General features: G+C 47.8%; 1 protein-coding gene across 8 annotated transcripts in view; it reads left to right on the top strand.

Moving 5' to 3' along the window:
* The window catches only part of SLC45A4 (solute carrier family 45 member 4), a 120,721-nt gene extending 110,514 nt beyond the window's left edge, over positions 1–10,207 (top strand). For all 8 annotated transcript variants that reach the window (XM_081024242.1, XM_081024246.1, XM_081024239.1 and 5 more), the window contains 5 exons: positions 3,281–3,460; positions 4,260–5,335; positions 6,575–6,674; positions 6,895–7,106; positions 8,537–10,207. In XM_081024242.1, coding sequence (XP_080880368.1) covers positions 3,281–3,460; positions 4,260–5,335; positions 6,575–6,674; positions 6,895–7,106; positions 8,537–8,902 — 1,934 coding nt within the window. In that variant the 3' untranslated portion in view covers positions 8,903–10,207. The remainder of the gene's footprint in view (positions 1–3,280; positions 3,461–4,259; positions 5,336–6,574; positions 6,675–6,894; positions 7,107–8,536) is intronic.
* Positions 10,208–12,193: the final 1,986 nt, after the last annotated feature.

The raw sequence follows: 12,193 nt of genomic DNA, 5'->3' as shown, positions 1-12,193 counted from the left end.
ATATAAATAAAATGGCAGTTAGGATTATTATTTTTTCAACCGATAATTGTTAGAGCAAATAAGGACAAAGAAACAAGCATAGGATAAAACATCTGAATAAAATACAAGATTAAACACGGATAATGGGTGGGTAAAAACTGATAATTAAAACAGATAAGAACTAAAAACAAATAAAAACACGCAGTTAAAACAACTGTAAGAGCATAAGAACTAAAAGGCTCGCAGCTAAAACAACTATAAGAGGCTGCAGAGTAGAAGCCTCTGAAATAGAGGACACTCACAACATTAGAAACTGATGTGCAAATATGGTTAAAACAGACAATTAAAACAATGTACAACAATAAACTATCCTACGGAGTTGACTCAGAGTCACCCATGGAACCGAGTTTGGGGATTTTCATGCCTGACTATTTTGAGTTGGGCGATGGTCTGCGCCTACAGATTTGTACACAGAGCCTCTGTTTCTTCTCATCAAAAGCGACTGCCGGGCTTATCGTGATGGCTCGTGGTGGCTGCATTTTCAAGCTTACCTTCCCACCGATTCAGTGGTTACTAGCAAAATCCTAGCAGGTCTGAAACGACTGCAGCTCTTGGCATGGGAAAACTGTAGGAACCTGTTCACAGGGAAATGTTTCCTGTTGTGCTCTGATTTCCCTTTAATGCATATCTGGCAAACATATCCTGTTTCCAGCATTATTTGAAAAGGGGGGGAAAGAAGGACAAAAAGATCGTTTCGCTTTTTCTTGTTCTGTTCTTAGGCTGAGGGGGGGGAAAGGGGGGAGAACACGGCAAGATCTAAAAATTGTTTATCAAATGACTAAAAGGGGGAAGAATAACTCTTTCCTTCATCCCCGTCGGTGCTGTTAGAGCAACACTCTGTGGAAACAATAGAAGCTGGGAATTTACCTTCTTTGGGGATTCAGCCTGAGGCGAACTCCATTGGCAACTCTTCACGTTTGCTGGGTATTAGCCAAGGTGGTTCAGTGGTTAAGAGCGCAGGGCTAGGACCTGAGAGTTATTGTTGTTGTTTAGTCGTTTAGTCGTGTCTGACTCTTCGTGACCCCATAGATCAAAGCACGCCTGGCACTCCTGTCTTCCACTGCCTCCCACAGTTTGGTCAAACTCATGCTGGTAGCTTTGAGAACACTGTCCAACCATCTCGTCCTCTGTCGTCCCCTTCTCCTTGTGCCCTCCATCTTTCCCAACTTCAGGGTCTTTTCCAGGGAGTCTTCTCTTCTCCTGAGGTGGCCAAAGTATTGGAGCCTCAGCTTCACGATCTGTCCTTCCAGTGAGCACTCAGGGCTGATTTCCTTCAGAATGGACATGTTTGATCTTCTCAAATCCCCATTCAGCCATGAAGCTCACTGGCTGCGCTTGAGCCAGTCACACACTCTAAGCCTAAATTAGTAGTAGTAGTAGTAGTAGTAGTAGTAGTATACCACCCTTCATTTGTAGATCTCAGGGTGGTTCGCAGGATAATAATGCAAGATAAAAACACAAATAACACAATAAAAACAATAACTAAACAAAACAGTACACACACACCCCCCAGCTTGTTGTGAGGATAAAAGGGGGAGGCGGAAAACCCTGTACTGGAGCAACTTGGAGGAAAAGCAGAATATAAGAAGGCTGATCACCGAAGAATTGATGCTTTTGAATTCTGGTGCTGGAGGAGACTCTTGAGAGTCCCATGGACTGCAAGAAAATCAAACCTATCTACCAGCTACCAGCATGAGTTTGACCAAACTGTGGGAGGCAGTGGAAGACAGGAGTGCCTGGCGTGGTCTGGTCCATGGGGTCACGAAGAGTCGGACACGACTAAATGACTAAACAACAACAACAATAAAAAAAATGGAAAACAATTAGTTTCCCCCGCTTCTGTGCCATTCTCATCCCGAGGACGGGAGCAGCATCGAGTGTTCACACTTTGTAAAATAGGCTCCCAGAACTTATGGAAAGCGAATGTGTTGGAACTTACAAAGCTGTCCTCTGCAGGGAAAGGCTGTCTCTCTGCCCTGATCTAGGGTCTTTCCCAGCCCTGCCCGGAGATGTCAGGTATTGCACCTCGCAGCTTCTGAATGCAGAACTCACAGCCTCTCTCCCCTGCTTGACTTGAAGCACTTCCTCCCGCTCTGAACTTAGAAAGCCTGCAAGCTCTGATCTCTCTGAGGTGGTTCAGCCCATGAACATTCGATCTGCCCCACTAGAACATTCGGGCTTTGCCTGCAATCGAGGACAAGCGACACGTGTATTTTAAAAGCCCCCCTCGCCCCCCAGCAAACGCTTCAAATCTTGGCAGCTCTGGGGTTTTTTTTAAGAGTACATTCCTCACTCTGTATTGTGGCTGTAGCCAAGCACATTTCATTACTTCCTCCTTTTTCTGTTTGGGGTTGTTTTTTTTCCCCCACCTCCCACAAGTTGCATAATAAAATTTTCAAACACCACCTTAACCTGGGCTGACCTTCTCGGCCAACTTTTGTCAGACAAGGGAAGAAGCAGGTAACCGAGAGCTCCCAATAAATAATTTTGTACTCATCAGAAACACATTGTGTCAATCCTAATAGTAATAATAATAATAATAATAATAATAATAATAATAGTTTATTATTTATATCCCGCCCATCTGGCTGGGCTTCCCCAGCCACTCTTGGCGGCTTCCAACACAATATTAAAATACAGTAATGCATCAAACATTAAAAGCTTCCCTAAACACGGCTGCTTTCAGGTGCCTTCTAAAAGTCTGGTGGTAGTTTTTGACATCTGGTGGGAGGGCTTTCCACAGGGTGGGTGCATAGGTGTCAACGGTTCCCTTTTTTAAAGGGAAATTCCCTTATTCCGAATAGGATTCTTTGCAAGAAAAGGGAAAAGTTGTCAGCTATGGGTGGGTGCCACTACCGAGAAGGCCCTCTGCCTGGTTCCCTGTAACTTAGCTTCTCACAGCGAGGTAACTGCCAGAAGGCCCTTGGCACTGGACCTCATTGTCTGGGCAGAACGATGGTGGTGGGGACGCTCCTTCAGATATACTGGACCGAGGCAAAACAAGCCCTCAAACCAGCCCTGGCCTAACCCGTGCCACAGGGTTGAAATGCCCAGCCAGAGCGGCCAAGGGATAATTCCAGCATTTCTTCTTGGCAGCCAAATCCGTTAAGGAGATCCGTTTGTTTCCTTAATGATAAAAAGGACTGTTATTTTGTTCTTGGGTCGGTTCTTTACGAGGAAAAGAAAAAGGGAGAGAGAGAGAAAACACCCTCCTGATTTCTTTGCTCTTCTTTCCTGCCAGGCCTGGCCATCGGAGATGTCCCAGACAAGCAGCCCATCGGCATCGTTCTCACTGTTCTGGGGGTGGTGGTCTTGGATTTCTGCGCTGATGCGACGGAGGGGCCGATCCGGGCCTATCTGCTGGACGTGGTGGACAGCGAGGAACAGGACATGGCGCTCAATATCCACGCCTTCTCAGCTGGTATGTGATTCTGTCCTTTTCTGTAATGAAACCTGCCCCAGTTTCTGTCCCAGGCATCTCCGGGTAGCGCGTGGGAATGTCTCCTGCCTGGAACTCCAAAAAGCTGCTGCCAGCCAGTGTGGGACAGTACAGTGCTAGACTCCATATGGGTCTGACTTCGTATAAGGCAGCTTCCTGTGTCCCTTAAATAATTTTTATTTCAATTTATTCCATAGAAGAGCATACTTAAACTTCCAACAGCGCTTCCCTTTTAAGATTGCACCCTGTTTCCCAAGGTGGCTCAGTTGAGATGACACCAAACCATGGTTAAGGAAAGTCAACTGTCACCAAAGTTCTTTGGGGGATTTGATCAGCCGGCAAAGCAGAGCAAACAAGCTTTGGTTTGAAGGGAACTTGAGAGAAAAATGTTCCTGGCTTTACTGTATGGTTGGAAGTTCACGCCACGCTTTGGGTTCCGAACCATGGTCAACCTGAAACCCTGGCTTGGCTTGATCGCTGAAATGACTGCTTTCGGCTCCATTCATTTGTCTGCAGCAGTGCCAGAAGCAAGGTCTGTCCATTTGGCAAGCTGCAGTTCTCAACTGAACTAACCAAATTAACTACATCAAATTTAAAGAGCTACTGTTATCGGATGTGGAACCTGTGCCCCCATTGTTGATGGATTCCAAAAAGGAAGACCTTTCTCCTCTTTTATGTAGCAACCAGATAGCAGGCACTGCTGCCCCGCCCACTTGCGTGGTTCCCAGCCTTTTCACAAAGCCACCAGCGCATAACTTTTTGCCCATCTCTCCTTCCTTAGGTCTTGGAGGGGCCATTGGCTACATGCTGGGAGGCCTCGACTGGATGCAGACGTTCTTTGGGGTCATCTTCGTCTCTCAGGAGCAAGTCCTCTTCTTCTTTGCTGCCATCATCTTTTCCGTCTCCGTCGTCCTCCACCTTTGCAGCATCGAGGAGGAGCAATACAACCCCCAGCAGGACAGGATCGACGACGAGGCCGACACCCTTTCGAGCGTCAAGCTGAGCGGCAGCCTCCCTCCCCTGAGCCGCCTGAACGTCATCAGCGAGGAAGACCATTACAGGAGCTCCATGTACCGGGACGAGGTGCAGTCTGAGCAGGACCTCAACATGGACTTCCTGGACGTGGACATTGTCCGCAGCAAGAGCGACTCTGTCCTGCACATGCCCGACGCCACCTTGGAGATGGAATCCGAGCTGCTTTTCCTCCACGAAATCGAGCCTTCCATCTTCCAGGACTCCTCCTACCCCAACACCCCGCACAGTGCCAGCCAGGAGTACATGAAGTCCAAATTCAACCGCCTGTCTGCTTTCCTCAGGGAGAACGAGAAGGAGGAGGACATGTTACTTGATAATCACTTGAACGAAGCCAAAGCCCCGAACAGCAACGGCTCCCTACCAAAAGACCTCCTGAACGGACACGCGAGGATCGGCATGAAGCAGTCGAGCACCTCCAACTCCATGCGCAGGCGCAAGCACATGTTCTACCGGCAGCCTTCCCACACCTTCTCCTACTACGGCAAGATCGGCTCCCACCGCTACCGCTTCCGGCGGGCCAACGCCATCGTGCTGATCAAGTCGTCGCGGAGCATGAACGATATCTACGACATGCAGAAGAGGCAGCGGCAGAGGTGCCGGCACAGGAACCAGAGCGGAACCACCAACTCCAGCGGCGACACCGAGAGCGAGGAAGGCGAGACCGAAACGACCGTCCGGCTCCTGTGGCTGTCCATGCTGAAGATGCCGCAGGAGCTCCTGCGCCTCTGCGTCTGCCACCTCCTGACCTGGTTTTCCATCATCGCCGAAGCCGTGTTCTACACCGACTTCATGGGGCAGGTCATTTTCAACGGCGACCCCAAGGTGAGTCGCAAAGCTTGCCTCCACCACGTGTTCTACTTACTGAGTCACTCCTCCGCTCCATAGATATTTCGCATCGCTCTGCAAATTAGCTCAGCCCAAGCAGAGGGCGCTGCAAAGAAATTTCCCGGGTTTGTCAGGGTCCCAGGTTTGTTTCATCATCATTTGCCTTGGCAACCTGGTGGGCAAGGACGTTTGAAGTTTGGTTCTTTGTGGCCTGAAATTGTATTGCTTTATGGCCGATTTGGTTTCGGTTTCACTCCTTTTATCGTTCCGAGTTTCTCGAGAATCTTTCTTTGAAACACAGGTTGAAAAAAAGCCAGATGAATAAACGAAAGTGTAAATCCCGGCCCAATTGCACTGGCTGCCAATTAGTGTCCAGGCCCAATTCAAAGTTCTGGTTTTGACCTGTAAAGCCTTAAGTGCTTCAGGACCAGAATTCCTCAAGGACCGCCTCTCCCTATAGGAACCAGCCTGGACCCTGCAGTTATCTTCTGAGGCCCTTCTTTGTGTGCCTCCTCCGCAAGAGGTTCAGAGACCAGTGACACGAGAGCAGGCCTTTTCTGCTGTGGCTCCACGTTTGTGGAATGCTCACCCCAGGGAGACTCACCTGGCACCTTCATTAGATTTTTAGATTTCACCATGCAAAAATGTTCCTCTTCAACCAGGCGTTTGGCTGATTAATATTCTGTGTCCTTTTAAATATATTGGGGAGGGATATTTCTTCTTTCTTGTTTTTATTATCTGTTTTTATGTTCTGAGCTGCCCTGCGATATCTGGATGAAGGGCTGTATGCAAATTTAATAAAACCAATCAATCAATCTTTGGCTAGGTAGAGAGGTGCGAACATTGACACTTCCATGCTCTTGTTCATAGTGTGGCCTTTGCTTAAATCTTAATTGCATGGGTAGGCAAACGTAAGGCCTGGGGGCCAGATCCGGGCCAGTCACCTTCTAAATCCGGCCTGCGGACGGTCCGGGAATCAGCATGTTCTTACATGAGTAGAATGTGTCCTTTTATTTAAAATGCATCTCTGGGTTATTTGTGAGGCCTGCCTGGCGTTTTTACATGAGCAGAACGTCTGCTTTGATTTAAAATGCATCTCTGGGTTATTTGTGGGGCATAGGAATTTGTTCATTCCCCCAAAAAAATATAGTCCAGCCCCCCACAAGGTCTGAGGGACAGTGGACTGGCCCCCTGCTGAAAAAGTTTGCTGACCCCTGCTCTATTGCTTCACTGCAGGCCCCTTCGAATTCCACCGAACTGCATGCCTACAATGCCGGCGTTCAGATGGGCTGTTGGGGATTGGTCATCTATGCCGCTACTGCAGCTGTGTGTTCAGGTAAGAGGTTCTGTGCCGGCAGCTGAAAGTCTCTGCACCCCGGACCAGAGAAGCCGTGTGTGGCTGACAGATAAGAGAATCGAGGAAGGGGACTGAGCGGGGGAAGTTAGGAAGGCCCTGGCCATGAAGTGCTTTAATGAGGGAGAGTTGGGTGGCTAATTGCACCCAGAGCGCGGGGCGCTTTTCTCTAATGGCGACATGCTTGGCCTCCTTTTTGCAGCCTTGCTACAGAAATACTTGGACAACTACGACCTCAGCATCCGAGTGATCTACATCCTGGGCACTCTGGGCTTCTCCATTGGCACGGCAGTGATGGCCATGTTCCCCAATGTGTACGTCGCCATGATCATGATCAGCTCCATGGGCATCGTTTCCATGAGTATATCCTACTGCCCCTACGCCCTTCTAGGGCAGTATCACGACATCAAGCAGGTAGGTGGCCGTGGGCCGGGTGTTGGGGAACGTGAGTTGGGCAAGAACCATACGGACAGATGAAATCAGACCCCAGATCCATCCAGCCCAGCCGCTGTCTGCTGCAGCGACCAGGTGTCTTGGACTACATTTCCCATCAGGCCCAGCCAGCACAGAGGGGGTTTGATGCTTTGAAAGCATCCCACGGCATACACAGACCTGCAGAGTCAGTCTTTAAGCTCTGGAGAGCCTTCAGGGAATGGGAAGAGAGGGAGACAAGCCCATCAAATCGTAGTTTGCAGCTGGAAAGCCCAGTATCCAGCAAGCAGCACTTCAGGCTGCTTTTGGCCTGAGGATTGCCAGTTCCTCATACGTATACATATACATATACATATACATATACATATACATATACATATACATATACATATACATACACACACAGACACATACACATACACACATATATATTCTGTTACGCAATTTGAAATACTCATTTTAACATCATTAAAATATCAATGACTTCCGTTCTTCTCCTTCCATGGTTCGTTTTTCGTATCATAGCTTCCTGCGTATTTTACAAAAACTAAACCATTCAATATTCCATCAATACATCCATCAAACCTTATTTACACTGTTGAATTTATCTTAATGCTTCCAATCTTTTCAGGTGTGCACAGTTCCCCCCCCCCCCATATACTAAATAAAAGTTTCCCAATCTTCTCTAAACGTATGTTCTTCTTGTTCTCTGCTTCCATATGTTAAATCTGCAAGCTGCGCATATTCCGTCAACTTAAGTTACCATTCTTCTTCAGTTGGGACCTCACTTGTTTTCCATTTTGGGGCTAACAGAACACGGGCTGCATGCAGTAGTTGCATACATATATAACCTTCTTTTTTTGACACTTGGGAATTTCGTTCTGAATTGTCCGTACTCTGGGGTTTTTTGGAAAAGTAATTTTAAACATTTCCCCACCATTCATTATAGATTATTTCCCAATACAGTGGTACCTCTGGATACGAACGGGATCCGTTCTGGAACCCTATTCGCATCCTGAAGTAAACGCAACCCACGTCTGCACATGCACGGGGTCGCGATTCACCGCTTCCGCGCATGCGTGTGGCGTCATTTTGAGCATCTGCGCATGTGCGAGCGGCGAAACCCAGAAGTAACGCATTCCATTATTTCCGGGTCGCCGCGGAGCACAACCCAGAAGTGCTCAACCTGAAGCAACTTCAAGCCGAGGTATGACTGTACTCTTTTACAAGTCCACCACATATGAAAGAACGTTCCCTCCACCTCTTTGCAGTTCCTGACCACAGACATAGAGGACTTGTCCCCAGGGTATCAGTCCCCAAAGCAAGCTGCTTCAGATATTGCAACGCGATGTGTGCTCTGCTACCCGATTCCCCGTTTTGTTGATAGCATCTCCTGTCCCTTTCTCTTTCAGTATATCCACCATAGCCCTGGGAACTCAAAGCGAGGTTTTGGCATAGACTGCGCCATCTTGTCCTGCCAAGTCTACATCTCCCAGATCCTCGTGGCCTCTGCGCTGGGAGGAGTGGTGGACGCCGTGGGCACCGTGCGGGTCATACCCATGGTGGCGTCGGTAGGGTCTTTCTTGGGCTTCCTGACGGCCACGTTCCTGGTGATTTACCCCGACGTCGGCGAGAGCCCTAAGGAAGAGCAGAAAGGGCTGGCGCCTCCCGAGGCGGCCGAGAGCGGTGGCGACGCGGATGGGGAGAAGCCGACCGTGATCAAGCTCTCTCGGAAAGAAGCCTCCAAGACAGAAGTGGAAAACGAGTCGGCCGTTTGAGCAAACCGCCGCCATTTGCACACATTCCAAGCCGTTCCAGGTGCACGAATCGGGACGTTCTCGCAAAGCAGAATCTGAACTTTTCTAAGGACATCCTTGCTGCAGCATCGGATTGAAATGGTTCTTTCATGCAAAAATGTAGATGAAATTCCATAGTCTTAGGGTAGCCTTGAATAGGTAGCTTTGATGCTGATTGCTTTCTCTACAATCCAGAAAAATCTCCTTTCTTAGAGGTATTTTTAATGGCGAGAAAACGCATTTCCACGGGGACTTTTATCGATGGGCAGGAAAACGTTCTTGCGTGGTTTGCTTTGTTTTTTTAAGACCTCGTGGCGGTTTTTCAAAATTCTCAAATTACCCATTTGGACTGTTTATTTCCCTTCCACCAACACCACCATTTTTAAAAACTGTAATTAAAAAACGAAAGCAATTTTGGCTGTGGCTTTTGCAGAAAAGTTTTCTGTTTTTTGTTCTGACTCCTTCAGACCTTGCAAGTTCAGTAGGATGGTGTATTTTAAAACTGATGCCATTTTTATTAGGCTGACAGTCGCGGTTCTCTGCTTTATGTTCCTCACCCCCTTGAACCATAGTCTGGATTTCATTATTTTTCCGTGCAATTACTACTAAGTATTCCCCCACCCCCGACTTCCCTTGGACGTATTGCATCAGTTACTGCAAGAATTGCTGTCGCTTTATTTTTTATTATTATTTTTATTTTTATTCAAGCTGTTTGGAGCACCCGTCCCCGCCGACTGTTGCTTGCCAAGGATTCCTCGAGTGTGATCTCTTCGCCGCAGAGATGGCGATGTTTCGGTGGTTGGGAGGGACTTTTGGCTCTCCTCAGGACGGTGGGAGGCGACATGTGTAGCTCTGAGGAGCACCAGTGGAACATTCTGTGACCTGTTTTGATCGGCGAGCCGGTCAGAATTTGACTTATTTTTCTTTTCATCTTTTGGTGGCGTTTGAAAGCCAATCATCTCCTTTGTGACGAAGCTGCTAATGGGGACGCAGATTCCCCGCTGTCAGTTTCTGCAGGCGGGCTGTGAGGTTCCCCTTTGTTTAGAAAGGGGGTCGTCGATTGCACTTTTGTCTGAACTTCTGGGCTGGAAATTGCGACAGCGGAGAGTTTCGAAAGGTAGTCTGGCTCCCGCAAGCGTAAACCAAAGGCCTACCTCTTGATAACTGCAGCCTGGAGAGAAAGAGAGAGAGTGCGTGTGTGTTGCGTGTGTTGTTGTTGTTGTTTTTAAAAAGGAAAATGTATCTTGAAACAGCTTTGGGCCTTAAAGAAAACAAAATTCACCATTTTTTTAAGAAAAAAATGCTGTAACTTTATTCCTAGGTATGCCGGAGTCTTACCAAGCTGTTTTCCCACGTCCTTTCAACCCAGACTCCCTCCCCTCCCAACTCCCCAATTCCGAGTCCAGGACAATAGCAGTAACACACATAGCAGGTTGTCGGGTGTGCCAGGCTCCCATACCAAGCCAAGCCAAGTGTCATTGCTGGGGATCGACAGCCTGTTAGAGGATATCCTTAAGAACAGCCAGCTTAGAAGGTCCTTCTCTTTAGAAATGGGGGGGGGGGCTTCTCCTTGCACGTTCCCCTTGCACCTTGCAGGCAGTGGGAGCCAAAAGAGGCCGCAGCTGGTTTGCAGGCTGAAACCGCAGTGAACCCAGGCTGCTCTTGCGAGAGATTTCTGCTGCCTCAAACTCACCTATTTAAAATGCATGCCTTGAACCATGCTGCAAGTATAGCAACTCGAAAGCAAAAACCCTATCTTATCTATATATTTCAGAATGAAAAGCAGTTTTTAATAAATTACTTGAATTGTCAACTGTATGTATGTTTGACATAGCTGAAATGGAAATCGCCTGGCTGGGATCTCTGCGTAGTTTGATGGCATCTCCTGTTTGTTTCTTAGCTCTCCATCAGTTTACATATTTTTACCTCCGTAGGTGGGCGGGGGGTGGACAGGGTTTGCATAGGCTTTTTAGAGGCCACGAGGATTTCATGAATGCTCATTTTATATACAGGGTTTCACAAACTGTTTTTTAAATGCCCCCCACCCCTCCAAAAAAAAGATGACTATTTGGTGCATTTTGTTTGAAACTTCTTTTCAGAGCACAGTATAAGACTACTGAAGCAATCCAGTTATTGGGGGGGGGGGCAGAAAAAGAAAAACCTTCCAGGAGCTTGTAACCAAGAGAGCCCCCTCCTCCACTTAAAGTCTCCTTTCACTACACTTTTTTATTATTATTTTTGAAAAACTACTCCACGACATTAATTTGAGATAGCTGTTCTCTGCGTAAATTGCACCTTGTTATAAGACGACCCCACTTCATCGCTCTCGAAAGCGTGTAAAAATAGGAAGCTGCCACTTGTGGCAAAAATCCTGCCTTACGCTTTGAAGAGGAGGCAAAAAGGGAACACTCTCGAACGCCTCAGTTGGATCTCTCCCCTTGATGCAGTTTGAAGGTCACTCATTCGGCTCTGACATTTCTTTTCCTTGAAAGCTCTCCCCCCCCCCCTCTTTGACTCTGCCTTGCTCTGCCCGAACTATTGAGGATGAGGAAGGCAAGTGTTTATTTTCCAAAAAGGAAAAAGCTTTCTTTTCAGAGGACTCCAAAGCTTATTTTTAGAAGAGCACGTCGAAATTTGGAGGCTTCCTGGCAGTTCCTTGGTTCCTACGAACACTGGCTTACTGACCAGCTCTGCAGTTGCGGGGTCACAATTTTTGCGTCACTGTTGGCCCTGCCAGAATCTAAAACGTGACCATGCATTATGGTGCTAAGGAGAAAATTGCCAGGTCTTGGTGAACTTTCTGATCTTTTGGACCCTTGTGAAGAGAACATGGGCAAACGAGAGATTTAGCCTTGTAGCAGGGCTTAAACCCTCCTCAACATTTATGCCATAGAATTCTGAATAGCATTTCCCTTCCTGCGCTCTAGAATTTACTCTTTAGGGCTTCTGAACTGCAGCCTCCAAGACGTGCTGCTGTCTGTGGAGAGATGCAAAGAACTTGGAGCAAATGGGCCTCGATGAGCCCAGAGCCAAGGTGGAAAGAGCAAGCCCCAAATTCTGTCTGGGAGCCAGTCGTGTTTTCCTCTTTGTAGGTGCATCTAGTCTCTTGGTCCCGTCTCATTAAATCCCAACACGGGATCATCGCCGTTCCCATTTGCCGCCTTCAGATGCTGAAGTTCAAATGCAGTTGAGCAGAACTGAATTGGGAAACGTCTTGATTTTGGAAAGGCAGAGGGAGCTATCAGTATGCTTCCTATGCCGGCTGTGAAAGCT

Source organism: Podarcis pityusensis, assembly GCF_964106645.2.
Source record: "Podarcis pityusensis genome assembly, contig: HAP1_SCAFFOLD_122, whole genome shotgun sequence".
In the NCBI taxonomy this organism is placed as follows: domain Eukaryota; kingdom Metazoa; phylum Chordata; class Lepidosauria; order Squamata; family Lacertidae; genus Podarcis; species Podarcis pityusensis.
Note: the sequence above shows the minus strand (reverse complement) of the source record. Positions and strands in the feature narration are given on the sequence as shown.